The following is an 18,587-nucleotide window of genomic DNA, read 5'->3' as shown; positions in this document are numbered from 1 at the left end:
TGGCTCCAGGTCATCTACAAGACCCTGCTAGGTAAAGTCCCCCCTTATCTCCGCTCACTGGTCACCATAGCAGCACCCACCTGTAGCACGCGCTCCAGCAGGTATATCTCTCTGGTCACCCCTAAAGCCAACTCCTCCTTTGGTCGTCTCTCCTTCCAGTTCTCAGCTGCCAATGATTGGAACGAACTACAAAAATCTCTAAAACTGGAAACACTTATCTCCCTCACTAGCTTTAAGCACCAGCTGTCAGAGCAGCTCACAGATCTCTGCACCTGTACATAGCCCATCTTTAATTGAGCCCAAACTACTACCTTTTCCCCTACTGTATTTATTTATTTTATTTATTTTGCTCCTTTGCACCATATTATTTATATTTTAACTTTTAACTTTCTTCAAACTACAAATCTACCATTCCAGTGTTTTTTCTTGCCATACTTTATTTACTTTGCCACCATGGCATTTTTTTGCCTTTACCTCCATTATCTCACATCATTTGCTCACATTGTATATAGTCTTATTTTTTTCTACTGCATCATTGATTGTATGTTGTTTTACTCCATGTGTAACTCTGTGTTTTTGTATGTTGTCGAACTGCTTTGCTTTATCTTGGCCAGGTCGCAATTGTAAATGAGAACTTGTTCTCAACTTGCCTACCTGGTTAAATAAAGGTGAAATAAATAAAAAATAAAACATACCCCTTTTTCTTCCAAACATAACGATGGTCATTTTTGTTTCATCAGACCAGATGACATTTCTCCAAAAAGTCCGTTCTTTGTCCCCATGTGCAGTTGCAAACCGTAGTCTGGCTTTTTTTATGGCGGTTTTGGAGCAGTGGCTTCTTCCTTGCTGTGCGGCCTTTCAGGACTCGTTTTACTGTGGATATAGATACTTTTGATACTTTTGTACCTATTTCCCCCAGCATCTTCACAAGGTCCTTTGCTGTTGTTCTGGGTTTGATTTGCACTTTTCACCCCAAAGTATGTTCATCTCTAGGAGACAGAATGCGTCTCCTTCCTGAGTGGTATGACGGCTGCGTGGTCCCATGGTATTTATACTTGCGTACTATTGTTTGTACAGATGAACGTGGTACCATCAGGTGTTTGGAAATTGCTCCCAAGGATGAACCAGACTTGTGGAGGTCTACAATTATTTTTCTGAGGTCAATGATTTCTTTTGATTTTCCCATTATGTCAAGCAAAGAGGCACTGAGTTTGAAGGTAGGCCTTGGAATACGTCCACAGGTACACCTCCAATTGTCTCAACTGATGTCAATTAGCCTATCAGAAACTTCTAAATCCATGACATAATTTTCTGGAATTTTCCAAGCTGTTTAAAGGCACAGTCAACTTAGTGTATGTAAACTTCTGACCCACTGGAATTGTGATACAGTGAATTATTGTCACGGCTGTCTAGGACCAGTGGAGATGTGGAATCAGGAGCAGGAGACAGAGGGCCGGAGCAACTGTGTTTTAATAATAATAATTGCAAACGCAATAGCCGTAGGGCACAGGGCGCGTGGCGAAGTCCACCAGGGGAAAACACATTCCCAAAATAAGCGCACTGCAGCCCGGCAATATAATGGACAATAATAGCGAAAGACCAGCTTACACTCGCAACTGTCCTGAGTGGACAATAAACAATCCCGCACGAGAACCCCAACTGAAAATACACACTAAATAACCCCCCACTAATGACAAACACAAAACAGGTGCGGGATAGACAGACAAAACCAAAAGACACAGAAACAACGATCGGTGGCAGCTAATAGGCCGGCAACGATGACCGCCGAGCGCCGCCCGACCGAGGAGGGGCGCCACCTTCGTTAGATACTGTGACAATTATAAGTGAAATAATCTGTCTGTAAACAACTGTTGTAAAAATTACTTGTGTCATGCACAAAATAGATGTCCGAACCGACTTGCCAAAAATACAGTTTGTTAACAAGAAAATTGTGGAGTGGTTGAAAAGTGAGTTTTAATGACTCCAACCTGAGTGTATATAAACTTCCGACTTCAACTGTATGTGAGAATGCTGTTCATTGACTACAGCTCAGCGTTCAACACCATAGTGCCCACGAATCTCATCACTAAGCTAAGGACACTGGGACTTAACACCTCCCTCTGCAACTGGATCCTGGACTTCCTGTCGGGCCGCCCCCAGGTGGTAAGGGTAGGCAACAACACGTCTGCCACGCTGATCCTCAACACTGGGGCCCCACAGTGTGTTTAGTTAGTCCCCTCCTGCACTCCCTGTTCACCCACGATTGCATGGCCAAACACGACTCCAACACCATCATCTGACCATAAGGCGCTACAGAGGGTAGTGTGATGGGCCAAGCTTCCTGCCATCCATGACCTATATAATAGGCGGTGTCAAAGGAAATCCCATAAAATTGTCAGATACTTTAGTCACCCAAGTCATAGACTGTTTTTTTCTGCTACCGCACGGCAAGCGGTACCGAAACGTCAAGTCTAGGACCAAAAGGCTCCTTAACAGCTTCTACCCCCAAGCCATAAGACTGCTGAACAATTAATTAAATGGCCACAGGACTATTTACATTGACCCCCCCCCCCCATTTGTTTTGTATACTGCTGCTACTCGCTGTTTGTCTATACATAGTCACTTCACCCTTACCTACATGTACAAATTACCTCAACTTACCTGTACCCCCGCACACAATTTTTTACTTTAGTTTATTTGGTAAATACACTGCTCAAAAAAATAAAGGGAACACTTAAACAACACAATGTAACTCCAAGTCAATCACACTTCTGTGAAATCAAACTGTCCACTTAGGAAGCAACACTGATTGACAATAAATTGCACATGCTGTTGTGCAAATGGAATAGACAACAGGTGGAAATTATAGGCAATCAGCAAGACACCCCCTATAAAGGAGTGGTTCTGCAGGTGGGGACCACAGACCACTTCTCAGTTCTTATGCTTTCTGGCTGATGTTTTGGTCACTTTTGAATGCTGGTGGTGCTTTCACTCTAGTGGTAGCATGAGACGGAGTCTACAACCCACACAAGTGGCTCAGGTAGTGCAGCTCATCCAGGATGGCACATCAATGCGAGCTGTGGCAAGAAGGTTTGCTGTGTCTGTCAGCGTAGTGTCCAGAGCATGGAGGCGCTACCAGGAGACAGGCCAGTACATCAGGAGACGTGGAGGAGGCCGTAGGAGGGCAACAACCCAGCAGCAGGACCGCTACCTCCGCCTTTGTGCAAGGAGGAGCAGGAGAAGCACTGCCAGAGCCCTGCAAAATGACCTCCAGCAGGCCACAAATGTGCATGTATCTGCTCAAACGGTCAGAAACAGACTCCATGAGGGTGGTATGAGGGCCCAACATCCACAGGTCGGGGTTGTGCTTACAGCCCAACACCGCGCAGGACGTTTGGCATTTGCCAGAGAACACCAAGATTGGCAAATTCGACACTGGCGCCCTGTGCTCTTCACAGATGAAAGCAGGTTCACACTGAGCACGTGACAGACGTGACAGAGTCTGGAGACGCCGTGGAGAACGTTCTGCTGCCTGCAACATCCTCCAGCATGACCGGTTTGGCGGTGGGTCAGTCATGGTGTGGGGTGGCATTTCTTTGGGGGGCCGCACAGCCCTCCATGTGCTCGCCAGAGGTAGCCTGACTGCCATTATGTACCGAGATGAGATCCTCAGACCCCTTGTGAGACCATATGCTGGTGCGGTTGGCCCTGGGTTCCTCCTAATGCAAGACAATGCTAGACCTCATGTGGCTGGAGTGTGTCAGCAGTTCCTGCAAGAGGAAGGCATTGATGCTATGGACTGGCCCGCCCGTTCCCCAGACCTGAATCCAATTGAGCACATCTGGGACATCATGTCTCGCTCCCTCCACCAACGCCACGTTGCACCACAGACTGTCCAGGAGTTGGCGGATGCTTTAGTCCAGGTCTGGGAGGAGATCCCTCAGGAGACCATCCGCCACCTCATCAGGAGCATGCCCAGGCGTTGTAGGGAGGTCATACAGGCACGTGGAGGCCACACACACTACTGAGCCTCATTTTTACTTGTTTTAAGGACATTACATCAAAGTTGGATCAGCCTGTAGTGTGGTTTTCCACTTTAATTTTGAGTGTGACTCCAAATCCAGACCTCCATTGGTTGATACATTGGATTTCCATTGATTATTTTTGTGTGATTTTGTTGTCAGCACATTCAACTATGTAAAGAAAAAAGTATTTAATAAGATTATTTCTTTCATTCAGATCTAGGATGTGTTGTTTAAGTGTTCCCTTTATTTTTTTGAGCAGTATATTTTCTTAACTCTTTTTGAACTGCACTGTTGGTTAAGGGCTTGTAAGTAAACATTTCACGGTAAGGTCTACATGCATGGCGCATGTGACAAATAAAGATTTGATTTGATTAATGTTCTGCCATGCTGTCTGTTTGTTCTAGGTTTGATTCTTTGTATGTGTACCTTTCATATGTAAAGACATATTTTGCCATGTTATGTGTCTATTCTAGATACTGAAACCATTGTTTTTTTACACATTTTCTGTTTGTTGTAGGTTCTATTGGTACAATCCCCTCTATGTGTACTGTACTTAAAGCCATATTATTTGATCACCCATTTCTGTCTTTTCTAGGTTCTACTGGGACTTGGTAATGCTCGTCATGATGATGGGGAACCTGATCATCATTCCTGTAGGAATAACCTTCTTCTCAGAGCAGACCACCACCACCTGGCTAATATTCAACGTAGCATCAGACACCATCTTCCTCGTGGATCTGGTCATGAACTTTCGCACTGGAGTCGTCAACGAGGAGAGTTCCGAGATCATCCTGGACCCTAAGGTCATCAAGATGAACTACCTGAAGACCTGGTTTGTGGTCGACTTCCTCTCGTCCATACCAGTGGATTATATATTTCTAATAGTGGAAAAGGGGTTTGACTCAGAGGTGTACAAGACGGCGAGGGCGCTGAGGATCGTGAGGTTTACTAAGATTCTGTCTCTTCTGAGGCTGCTGAGACTTTCCCGACTCATCAGATACATACATCAGTGGGAAGAGGTATATGATATATGTGGTGATAGAGTGTGGTGTGTGTGTGTGTGTGTGTGTGTAAGAGGCTGAATGCCACAGCTCTGACTTCTGACATTTAGGTGAATGTGAAGATGAATGCAAGTCATTCTTAGACATCGGAGTTTAGATATGGGGTAATGAGGTTTAAATAGAGGGAGGTAAAGAGAGAGAAAGAGAAGAGAGATATAGGGGTACAGAGAGAGAGGGAGAGGGAAAAAAGAGAAGGAGAGAGAGGAGAAAGAGAGATTACCCTCCTATGGTGTCATTTCACTCCTCTGTGAGTCACTCATTCCATTTACCCAGCTGGCATTGCTCTCCCTTTCATACCTTTATTTCACTGATTGATCAATTGATCAACATGAATGTGCAAAATGTTAACTTGCCAGAAATCAGATCTGATTTGATGCTCCAATAGTGAAGTTTGAAAAAGCCGGAGATTCTATGGGAATAGGCTTTGTTATGCTTTATGTACAGACATTATTGCATTTCAAACCTCTCTTGCACCATGGGCAAGTATCAATGATTCCTGTGTTTACTACAGAAATAGTCAAACTATTGTCATTACATTGGATAACAAATGTTGCCTAATGTTGCGTTTAATTACATTTGCCGTTGCATTGGATCCTAGATTTAATGTTGTATTAGATGGAGATAAGATTTAATCAGACTACTTGATTGAATATTTTGTCTGTCAAGACAAAGGCTGAGCTTGACATAACAATCTAATATTACTTGATTCTGCATGCTGCATTGATGATTTCATTTATAGAATCTAATGCTCCTGTAGCTCCTGCTGCTCTGCATCTCCCTATGTGTCACTCAGTTTTCCTCTGCAGTCTACATTTGCATTTTGGTAAATTAGTAGATGCTCTTGTCCAGAGCCACTTACAGAATTGAGTGCATACATTTTCAATTTTTTTTCATACAGGTCCCCTGTGGGAATCTATCCCACAACCCTGGTGTTGCAAGGGCCATGCTCTACCAACTGAGCCACACGGGATCCCTATTCCTGTTTTCCTCGCAGCTGTTTACTCCACAATGACAGAACTATTTTCCTTCCCTTCACAATGAAGAGTTGAATACTCATAACACGATCATTTTGTTACAGTAAGGTACAGCTGCTCTCATGCCCCCACTGTACAACTTTCCCCTGTAACCAGAGTTCCCAGCATAATGCTGTAATTTTGCTGTACAGCAGAGATACTGTAATATATTTTAAAGCACTATTTTCCTTACTGTAAAACATATTACAGCATCTCCACTGTAAATGTACAGTGATTATGTAATGTTTTACAGTAAGGAAAATAGTACTGTGAAATACACTATGTATAATCAAAGTTATGTGGACACCCCTTCAAATTAGTGCATTCGGCTATTTCAGCCCCACCCGTTGCTGACAGGTGTATAAAATCGAGCACACAGCCATGCAATCTCCATATGCAAACATTGGCAGTAGAATGGCCCGTACTTAAGAGCTCAGTGAGACTTTCAATATGGCACCGTCATAGGATGCCACCTTTCCATCAAGTCACTTTTCTGCCCTGCTAGAGCTGCCCCGGTCAACTGTAAGTGCTTTTATTGTGAATTGGAAACGTCTAGGAGCAACAGCGGCTTAGCCGCGAAGTGGTAGGCCACACATGCTCACAGAACGTGACCGCGTAGCGTGTAAAAATTGTCTGTCCTCGGTTGCAGCACTCACTCCGAGTTCCAAACTGCCTCTGGAAGCAACGTCAGCACAAGAACTGTTCGTCGGGTGCTTCATGAAATGGTTTTCCATGGCCAAGGTGCCACACTCAAGTCTAAGATCACCATGCACAATGCCAATCATCGGCTGGAGTGGTGCAAAGCTCGCCGCCATTGGACTCTGGAGCAGTGGTAACACGTTCGTTCTCTGGAGTGATGAATTACGCTTCAGCATCTGAGTTTGGCAGATCCCAAGAAACGCTACATGCCCGAATGCACTGTGCCAACTGTAAAGTTTGGTGGAGAAGGAATAATGGTCTGGGGCTGTTTTTATGGTTTGGGCTAGACCTCTTAGTTCCAGTGAAGGGAAATTTTAACGCTAAAGCATACAATGAAATTCTAGATGATTTTGTGCTTCCAACTTTGTGACAACAGTTTGGGGAAGGCCCTTTCCTGTTTCAACATGACAATGTCCCCATGCACAAGGCGAGGTCCATACAGAAATGGTTTGTCGAGATCGATGTGGAAGAACTTGACTGGCGTGTACAGAGCTCTGACCTCAACCCCATCAAACACCTTTGGGATGAATTGGAACACTGACTGCAAGCCATGCCTAATTGCCCAACATCAGTGATGATTGCCATGCCTAATTGCCCAACCTCACTAATGCTCTTGTGGATGTTTGGAAGCAAGTCCCCACAGCAATGTTCCAACATCAAGTGGAAAGCCTTCCCAGAATAGTGGAGGCTGTTACAGCAGCAAAGGGGGGACCAACTCCATATTAATGACCATGATTTTTGAATGAGATGTTCGACGAGTAGGTGTCCACATACTTTTTGTCATGTAGTGTATATTAAAGCATCTCTGTAATGCATAATTATAGTATTATAGTATTAAGATGTTAACTCTGGTGCCAGGATAATGATGTATATGTACAGTAAAGTTCTCCCTGAAATCTAAATGTAATAAAAGCAATAGTTTTCATAAAATAAAAAATGCAAAGTTGGTAACAACACTAACAACAGAATTGACAATAGAAGTAACAACAGTTAACACACACTGTATGTAACCAAATAAGAGCATCATTACAACACTAACTGAAACCACAGCATTTGACCATGGCAAAGCGACTGGCAATAATGGCAGATTAAAAACAGTGTAGTTATTTACTCCACAAGACAATAAAACAAGCTAAACATCAGTATAGAGATAAAGTGGTTTGCAGACAACAACAGTAGTAGGCTTGATTACCAACGATAACGAGACAGCCTACAGGGAGGAGGTGAGGGCTCTGGGAGTGTGGTGCCTGGAAAACAACCTCTCACTCAACATCAGCAAAACAAAGGAGATGATCGTGGACTTCAGGAAAGAGCAGAGGGAGCATCCCCCATATCCACATCAATGGGACCGAAGTGGAGAAGGTGGAAAGCTTCAAGTTCCTTGGTGTACACATCACTGACAAACTGAAATGGACCACCCACACAGACAGTGTTGTTAAAGAAGGTGCAACAAAGCCTCTTCAACCTCAGGAGGCTAAAGTAATGTGGCTTGTCACCTAAAACACTCACACATTTTTACAGATGCACAATTGAAAGCATCCTGTCTGGCTGTATCACCACCTGGTACGGCAACTGCACCGGCCGCAACCGCAAGGCTCTCCAGAGGGTGGTGTGGTCTGCCCAACGCATTACCGGGGGCAAACTACCTGCCCTCCAGGACACCTACAGCACACAATGTCACAGGAAGGCCAAGAAGATCGTCAAGGACATCAACCACCTGAGCCACTGCCTGTTCACACCACTATCATCCAGAAGGCGAGGTCAGTACAGGTGCATCAAAGCTGGGACCGAGAGACTAAAAAACAGCTTCTATCGCAAGGCCATCACACTGTTAAACAGACATCACTGGCACATTAGAGGCTGCTGCCTATATACATAGACTAGGAATCACTGGCCACTTTAAGGAATGGAACACTAGTCACAAATAATGTTTACATATCTGGCATTACTCATCTCATATTTACTGTACAGTATATACTGTATTCTATACTATTCTAAGGTATCTTAGTCACTTAATGTTAACATATCTGGCATTACTCATCTCATGTGTATATACTGTTTTCTATACTATTCTACTGTATCTCATTCACTTACTAATGCTTACATATATTGCATTACTCATCTCATATGTATTTACTGTTTTCTATACTATTCTACTGTATCTTAGTCCATTCCGCTCTGACATCGCTCGTCCATATGTATATAACCTTAATTCATTCCTACTTAGATTTGTGTGTATTGGGTATGTGTTGTGTAATTTGTTAGATATTACTTGTTAGATATTACTGCACTGTCGTAGCTAGAATCACAAGCATTTCGCAACACCTGCAATAACATCTGCTAATCACGTGTATTTGACCAATAAAATTTGATTACATTTTATTTTAAAATGATATTGTGTGCCTGTGTGTGTGTGGGGGAGAGAGACACAAAGAGATAGAGGGAGTTAAAATTGGGATTGGGTACAATGCTAGATCTATGATCAGAGGCAACTCTATTTGGGGTAAGGGGGTTGAAAGGCAGTGAAACACACAACAGCACAGTTTGGGCAGGAGAGAGAAGTCAGAGCAGCATCAGGTTTCCTCCATAACAATCCTCCTCAGTTCTTATTTGTCAGCTCTTCTCACCCACAGGACAAGCAAAGAAAAATAAAGAATAGAATGACAGACAGAGTGCACCAGGGCTTACTCGGTTGCTAAAAAAATCAAGCTGGTGTGTGTGTGCGTGCATTTACCACACAAGACGTCTTAATTCAAACTCAGTGAGCTCTTGGAAGAATGGGGCAATGTAGGGGTTGAGAACAGCTGGCTTCCTCTGGGCCACCTTGTCATGCACATTGTCCAATCTACAGGGCTCATCATCTTGGGTTGATTTGAACCAGGAATCTTTACAGGCATACATTATATCCAATATAGTTTATGAAATCAATTGAGGCATTGAACAAATACAAATAAGACAGCTAGATACACATACTTCAAATCCTAGCTAATTAATAAAACATCGCTATAGCCTCCACAATACCACAGATTATTTTACCAGGCTCACAACATTTTATTTTCTTTCTGTGCCACCAAACGTTTGCATACTACTAGTAAAGTAAACAGGTTTAGCTAATACTGTAATATTTTGGAACAATGTTTATATTAAACAAATTATTAGTGGGAAGAGTCTATGCGGACACTCTTGGTCTGTAAAACAATGACGTATGTCTCACAGCTGAGAGCCAAGTGAACCAAATAGTGATGGGAAGTTCGGCTCTTTTTACTGACTCTGGTCTTTTCATCTTGTTCAGTCAAAATAACACATTTTTTGACTCATTTCATTAATTTGAGTCAGTAATGCCGAGAGCACATAGGACCCCCCTACCGGCAAACGATGAACTGAAAACTGGAATGAGTCATTATTCAACAAGCCTCTCGTTCACATGTTGTTAACAATAAGGGGCTTATTGGAGCTGTAATTTGTGACTGAGACTTTTAAATGTGTGCTTTAAACAATGTACATTTGTTGATTGCTAGGCATACAAATACAATTATTTCTTGATACACTGAAACGAGGTTTATTTGTGGCCGGACGAGATTGTGAAAGACTCTTTGTGAACGAATGCATTGCTATGTTTGAACAACTCTTTTTACTGACTTGAGAGTCATGATTTTTTTTGTGAGTGACTTGTTCATTTAGTACTTCATTTGAGCTGTCCTACAGTAGGATTAATACAGCTCAGCAGCTCCAGAGATGTTCTCTGACCACCAATTCTACAGTGTTTACTGTTGAGATAACAGAAAAGTCTTACAGTGCCCCTCTCTCTGAGGCAGACCTTTGAGCGTTTGCGTTATTCTGCCTGGAGTGCCAGATGGGTGGGATTTACATTTCCAGGACTATTCTATTGGTCCATTAAGCCAGGCAAGCTCAATAAAGCAGTCCAGCTACTGCAGACACGCAGGCACAAACTGTAGCACCTGTGCCGTTGCCAAAGACTAATCTCTGGTTCATCTCTGGCACAGGCCGATATGTAAATATCTTTCCCATCGCTGGCTGCATGCTTTTGGGCATACTAAATATTTTCTTGGAACCAACACACATGTAGTCCACACATCCAGTTTGCACAGCTGTGCCTGGCATAGGAACAATGTGTCATGGTAAAGAAAGTTAGAGACAGGAAATCATATTCCATGGTTATACACAGATGGTTGATAATACAAACATAATACAGAACTGCAGTGACAAGAAATCTGTATGATCTGTCACAATAGCAATAGAAACAGGATGGAAACTGCTTACTGCAGTTTCTCTCTCTCTCTCGCTCTCTCTCTCTCTCTCTCTGGAATACATAGTTATTTCGGTGTAACCAAACAAAATAAATGGATTAATACACCGTGAGTAAAAGAAAGTGACATACAGTATCCAAACCCTATATGCAGCTAGTTAGTGAGAGGGAAAGGCAGTGGGCACTCAGTCACACACCAAACTGTTGCAGCGCATTACCAGTACTGCAATACATTATCACAGGGGAGGGACAAACACAGTCCTCTGCTGTCATAATGTCCCTAACACTGCAGTCCATCATTAAAACAACCTTTCTGTTGAATAAGGGAGATCTGCTGCGGCTGCAGCTGGGTCCCACTGCTTCCAGGACCTACTACAGTCTGGAGCCGCTTTCTCCAGCATTCCTGACGTTCCTTCAGCCTGGCCCTGGGCTTCAGGCGTTTAAATCAGTGCCTCCCCCTTCCATCAGTCCCCTCCCTCCCTATTGTTAGGTTCTTATTTTTCAGAGTAAATAACTCACGGACACTAGAGAAGTAAGTTTTAACCAAGTTTAATTCTGCCCAAAGGTTCTGTACAGCTGTAATCAGACAACCCAACATTTGTCCCATCCAGATATTTATATCCCACTTAAGACACTCCTCCTTCTCTCCAATCCTTACATTTTATGGCTCTACAGGAAGCTAATAAAGAGGGTAACAGGATACCAAACATTTATTACTCTCTTAAGAGAATCTGTCCTCACCTCCTGACCTCAACCCCTCTTTCATCAATACACAGATGTCCATCTGTCTTTCCTGTATCAACACGTTGCTCTCCTCTCCTCAATCAAACTCATTCCAAAGCCTTCTGGCTTTCTACAGAGAACCCTAAACTTTCTCCTTTGATTCAATGCTTCTTCTCTATCATTTATTTCATATCTCAATGTTCAAAATGGCGAACCCAACACTATGCTGTCACAGACCGAGACAGTGACAGCTCTTCCATCAGTCCCCTTCCTCCCTCTGAAGTCAGAGATAGTGACTGCCCTTCCATCAGTCCCCTCCCTCCACTGTCAGAGACGGAGACAGTGGCATCTCTTCCACCAGTCCCCTCCTTCCCTCTGCGGTCAGAGACAAAGTGGCAGCTCTTCCATCAGCCCCCTCCCTCCCTCTGCTGTCAGAGACAAAGTGGCATCTCTTCCATCAGCATTCCAAGGATCCACTGTAAAAAAAAGTTTGCTCAACAAAAATGTTGCCTTTCATTTAACATGTTGTTCTCAAAAACATTATTTGTTTTTGGGATGCGGTGTGTTATTTTTCTCTCGTGTTGCTAGTCCAATATTGGTAGGCTGTTATTTCACTTAAAGGCTCATAACTGCTTATCTCTAACTACTTTGGTTTACATGGATAACAATGTACATTTGAGATTAATGTATAATTGAGATAATAGAATGGAGTATTGCACTCCCTCAGATTGCTACTGTATGCAAAAGCAGTGTTGTGACGAAGTCATGTAGTCTGTAAACTGCAGCCAAGCCATTCAGAGCCTGAGTTACTGACTGTAGCTCCAGAGAATCCCCATATCACAGAGGGGCCAAATCTGCTGTCTCACTATATCAGTGGAGCTCAGGGAGAACCACCAGTTACCAGGACTATCTCTGCTAAATGATAGCCCCATCTTGGGGACTCAGGTTGGGCTTCTCTCTGTATATATAGCATAGACTAGTGAGGAAGCATTAGTTAATCACTACACAGAATAAAGATAAAGATGGTAGCTACATGTCTCCAATGTAAACTGGTTGATAGTCAGGCCCACTTAATGGGGAGCTCGACTCAAACCTTGTACTTTTCATTTCAGCTGATATATATATATTCTTCAAGTGACTAGCTATCAAAATATCCCTTAGGATCCCCAACAGGATTGCCTGGCTACCCAAACTCCTTGCTCTGGCCAAACGCTATGCCACGCCCACCGACGTTAATTTCTTCTCAGCAATGAGTCTGGATCTGAGTACATCCCCGACGATTTCTAGAACGCAAACACATTCTAACTGTCCTCAGAAACCGATGTTTTTAATTTCACCTTTATTTATTAGGCCAGTCAGTTAAGAACAAATTCTTATTTTCAATGACGGCCTAGGAACAGTGGGTTAACTGCCTTGTTCAGGGGCAGAATGACAGATTTTTACCTTGTCAGGTGTAGACCTTAGAGTGAAATGCTTACTTACAAGCCCTTAACCAACAGTGCAGTTTTAAGAAAATGCCGACCCCAAAAAAGTATGACATAAAAATAACAAATAATTAGTGGGGCTATATACAGCTGGTACCGGTTCAGAGTCAATGTGCGGGGGCACCGGTGTCGAGGTAATTGAGGTAATATGTAAATGTACAATGCCGTTCAAAAGTTTGGGGTCACTTAGAAATGTCCTTGTTTTTGTCCATTAAAATAACATTAAAATGATCAGAAATACAGTGTAGACATTGTTAATCTTGTAAATGACTATTGTAGCTGGAAACCACTGATTTTTAATGGAATATCTACATAAGCGTACAGAGGCCAATTATCAGTAACCATCACTCCTGTGTTCCAATGGCACGTTGTGTTAGCTAATCCAAGTTTATAATTTTAAAAGGCTAATTGATCATTAGAAAACCATTTTGCAATTATGTTAGCACAGCTGAAAACTGTGGTGCTGATTAAAGAAACAATAAAACTGGACATCTTTAGACTAGTTGAGTATCTGAAGCATCAGTATTTGTGGGTTCGATTACAGGCTCAAAATGGCCAGAAACAAATCACTTTCTTCTGAAACTCGTCAGTCTATTCTTGTTCTGAGAAATAAAGGCTATCCCATTCGAGAAATTTCCAAGAAATTGAAGATCTCGTGCAACGCTGTATATTACTCCCTTCACAGAACAGCGCAAACTGGCTATAACCAGAATAGAAATAGGAGTAGGGGGCCCCTGTGCACAACTCTACAAGAGAACAAGTTCATTAGAGTGACTAGTTAGAGAAACAGACGACTCCCAAGTCCTCAACTGGCAGTTTCATATCGTATCTAGAATTTAAAGGCACATAACCTCTCCTTAATATGCATTTTCTCTTAAAAAGCCACATTATTGTAATGTGGAGACCCATCCAGTTCAGGTGCTTTGGGTATCACCCAGTCACACCAGCCATAATTCTTGTATGCAAATGCTGCATAAGGAGGCAGTTGGCTGAGCGATTGCAGCTGCTCTGATTTGTTGTGTAGAGATAGTAAAGGTACTGTAGCTATGGTACACTGTTCAGGCTTCTAAGAGCCTAAGCAGATCTTCTGCCTTCCCTCCTCCTCGCGTGTGAGAAATCTGCTGTCTACGGGAGGCTAAATAAATACCTTTGTCACGCGGTGCCTGTGTGTGACTGGGTGGGTGGGTAACTGGATTTGACAGACACATTTAGATCCTAGGGAATTCTTAGGGAAGGTAATTCTGTTAGAATACTGAGGAGGTGCGTAAAGCCAAGCTTGTATAGGCCTGACCACTGATACTGACAGTCATTTTGATTCCTCTCAGTGTGTATCATTTCATAATTCAGCCACTGAAATATACCCATATTATTATTATAATACACATTTATTAAATAAGAATGTAATTTACTTATCTCTCTATATTCAGTAAGTCATTGTGGTACAGATTTCACTTTTTATCCCTGTCTCTGTGTACTATCATACATTTATCTGAGTAGTTAGCAAGATTTGAGTTAATTAAATGTATTACAACAGTTAAAGGGCAGTTTGCTTCAGACCATAATATGCTGCTTAATTCGATTTCACAAAAAGCAAACTTTTCTCTCGGTTGGGATACTGATGCAATTTCATCTCCCTTCCTCTCAATTAATTTCCCAAAAAGTGCTTTCTGTGTCTCAACTCTGGGGCAGATTGTCTGGTGGTATTGTGCCTCAAAGAAATGAACAAGAACTTGGGGTTCCTTGTGTCAACTCCTGTAGTAACGCCTTTGAAGTGTTTAGGCGATGTCTTGTAGTTCGAACACAGAGTGCCTAAGCTGAGTTGGAAATGAGGTCCAACTTTAGCCTGGTCCCAGATTTGTTTGTGCTCTTGCTAACCTTTATGGCCATTGTCATGTCAAGACAGCACAAACAGATCTGGGACCAGGCTAGTCCAGCATTGCTCATTGAGGCAGGATGAGCCCTGTGATGGGAGAGCATAATATACAAGGAAATTCTCAAAGCTGCTAATGAGAACCTTGACGACCTTGTACCTAGCCGGTGGGGATTCCGGTGGGGTGCCCCCACCCAGGCAGTGGCAGTGCTGGCAACACTAGCTGCATTAACCCATGGGGAGGGGGTCACACTGACATTCAGAGGGGACATATTATTGTGGCCCTAGTGGCACAAAATCATCAAAGGTCTGACTGCACGGAGATGCTTTGAAATATGGCTACAACGGGGGACCATGTGTGGGTGTTTCAGGGGAAGGGAGTATATCTGATCTCCATCACCTAGGACGTGACAATGGTTAACCAACTCTCCCAATTTCTTCCCATTTTTGCTCAGTTTTGCAGGCATTCTCATACACCTGCAACTGTATATGCATTCGTAAATCAAGACCTTTCTTGAGTTGGGCTCTGGGATGGTGCAACTGTTGAGCATCTGAGTCTGTGATTGTTTTTGGGGGAAAGCGGCTGAGTGTGTATGAGTGTATGTACAGTGAGGGATAAAGGTATTTGATCCCCTGCTGATTTTGAACGTTTGCCCACTGACAAAGAAATGATCAGTCTATAATTTTAATGGTAGGTTTATTTGAACAGTGAGAGACTTTTTTCCCCTCACTGTATCCCACAACTGTTGCGAGGGAGTAAAATATGTTAGGGACAAAATAAGATGAATCACAATAATTGTTTGCTAAAATGTAATTTTTGTAATGGCAATACTGGTAAGAGGCAACAATACTTTGCATAAACTGTCTAAATTACTACAACTATGAATTGCTAATTATGGGTTTAATTTTTTTTTTTTTTTAATAGCAATATATAATACAAATCGAGGTGAGGGCGATGGAAATGCTGTTGGCAGTTAACCTAAGATAAAACGTCTGCCTTCTGCTCCGGTGCTATGTGCCCACAACCGATTGTGTTTTTTGTTTGTTTATCTGCGTAACTTATTTTGCACATAATGTTGCCGCTACCATCTCTTATGACCAAAAATAACTTCTAGACATCAGGACTGCGATTACTCACAACGGGCTAGCAGAATCCTTTTTCTTCTTTCACGTCTCTGACGAGCCCGAGGCGGAGGATATACGGCTCTGTTGGGAACAGGCCCGACCTCCGTGATCTGAGTGAGGAGGCGGAGAAAGAGAGGCCGGAGAGCGGGCTGCCTTCTGAGAATTCGAAGGCGATCAAATAAACCCCACTTCCCTCAATTCTGCTTGCAAACGTGCAATCTTTGGACAATAAAATCGACGAGTTGCGTGGAAGATTAAACTACCAACAGGACATTAAAAACTGTAACATCTTATGCTTCACGGAGTCGTGGCTGAACGACGACAATATCAACATACAGCTGGCTGTTTATACGATGTACCGGCAGGATAAAACAGCGGCATCTGGTAAGACAAGGGGTGGCGGACTATGTATTTTTGTAAATAACAGCATATGCATTATATCTAAGGAAGTCTCGAGCTATTGCTCGCCTGAGGTAGAGGTCAGTTTTTAACACCATAGTACCCTCCAAACTCGTCATTAAGCTCGAGACCCTAAACTCGTCATTAAGATCGAGACCCTGTGCAACTGGGTCCAGGACTTTCTGACGGAACACCCCCAGGTGGTAAGGGAAGGAAACAACATCACCACCCCGCTGATCCTCAACACTGGGGCCCCACAAGGGTGCGTTCTCAGCCCTCTCCTGTACTCCCTGTTCACCCATGACTGCGTGGCCATGCACGCCTCCAACTCAATCATCAAGTTTGCAGACAACACTATAGTGGTAGGCTTGATTACCAACAACGAGACGGCCTCCAGGGAGGAGGTGAGGGCCCTCGGAGTGTGGTGTCAGGAAAATAACCTCATACTCAATGTCAACAAAACAAAGGAGATGATCGTGGACATCAGGAAACAGCAGAGGGAGCACCCCCCTATCCACATCGATGGGACAGTAGTGGAGAAGATGGAAAGTTTTAAGTTCCTCGGCGTACACATCACAGACAAACTGAAATGGTCCACCCACACAGACAGCATGGTGAAGAAGGCGCAGTAGTGCCTCTTCAACCTCAGGAGGCTGAAGAAATTTGGCTTGTCACCAAAAACACAAACTTTTACAGATGCACAATCTGTACAGAGAGCATCCTGTCGGGCTGTATCACCACCTTTTACGGCAACTGCTCCGCCCACAACCGTAAGGCTCTCCAGAGGGTGGTGAGGTCTGCACAACACATTACCGGGGGCAAACTACCTGCCCTCCAGGACACCTACACTACCCGATATCACAGGAAGGCCAAAAAGATCATCAAGGACAACAACCACCCGAGCCACTGCCTGTTCACCCCGCTATCATCCAGAAGGCGAGGTCTGTACAGGTGCATCAAAGCTGGGACCGAGAGACTGAAAAACAGCTTCTATCTCAAGGCCATCAGACTGTTAAACAGCCATCATTAACATTGAGTGGCTGCTGCCAACATACTGACTCAAGTCTCTAGCCACTTTAAAAATAAAAAATTGGATGTAATAAATGTATAACTAGTTACTTTAAACAATGCCAATTTATATAATGTTTACATACCCTACATTACTCATCTCATATGTATATACTGTACTCTATACCATCTACTGAATCTTGCCTATGCCGTTCGGCCATCGCTCATTCATATATTTATATGTACATATTCTTATTCATTCCTTTACATGTGTGTAAAAGGTTGTTGTTGTGAAATTGTTAGATTACTTGTTAGATATTACTGCATGGTCGGAACTAGAAGCACAAGCATTTCGCTACACTCGCATTAACATCTGCTAACCATGTGTATGTGACCAATAAAATTTGATTCAATTTTATTTGATATTATGATACGCTGTAGACCACACTACCTACCGAGAGAGTTCATCTGTATTCTTCGTAGCTGTTTACATACCACCTCAGTCAGAGGTTGGTGCTAAGATAGCATTGAATGAGCTGTATTCCACCATACGCAAACAAGAAAACGTTCACCCAGAGGCGGCACTCCTAGTAGCTGGGGACTTTAATGCAGGGAAACTTAAATCAGTTTTACCAAATTTCTGTTGGCATGTTAAATGTGCAACCAGAGGGACCACCTATACTGAGGAGTATTTATGTCTGTGATAAAGCCCTTTTGTGGGGAACAACTCATTCTGATTGGCTGGGCCTTGCTCCCCAGTGCATGGGCTTGTGCCCTCCCAGGCCCACCCATTGCTACAACCCCGCCTAGTCATGTGAAATCAATAGATTAGGGCCTAATGAATTCATTTCAATTTACTGATTTCCTTCTATGAACTGTAACTCAGTAAAATCTTTGAAATTGTATCATGTTG

At 43.1% G+C, this 18,587-nt stretch overlaps 1 protein-coding gene across 1 annotated transcript in view; it reads left to right on the top strand.

Moving 5' to 3' along the window:
- The window catches only part of LOC115159075 (potassium/sodium hyperpolarization-activated cyclic nucleotide-gated channel 1-like), a 203,474-nt gene that overhangs the window by 28,434 nt on the left and 156,453 nt on the right, over window positions 1-18,587 (top strand). The window contains exon 2 of the mRNA XM_029708447.1: window positions 4,621-5,044. Coding sequence (XP_029564307.1) covers window positions 4,621-5,044 — 424 coding nt within the window. The remainder of the gene's footprint in view (window positions 1-4,620; window positions 5,045-18,587) is intronic.

The sequence above is a fragment of the Salmo trutta genome, chromosome 23, assembly GCF_901001165.1.
Source record: "Salmo trutta chromosome 23, fSalTru1.1, whole genome shotgun sequence".
In the NCBI taxonomy this organism is placed as follows: domain Eukaryota; kingdom Metazoa; phylum Chordata; class Actinopteri; order Salmoniformes; family Salmonidae; genus Salmo; species Salmo trutta.
Note: the sequence above shows the minus strand (reverse complement) of the source record. Positions and strands in the feature narration are given on the sequence as shown.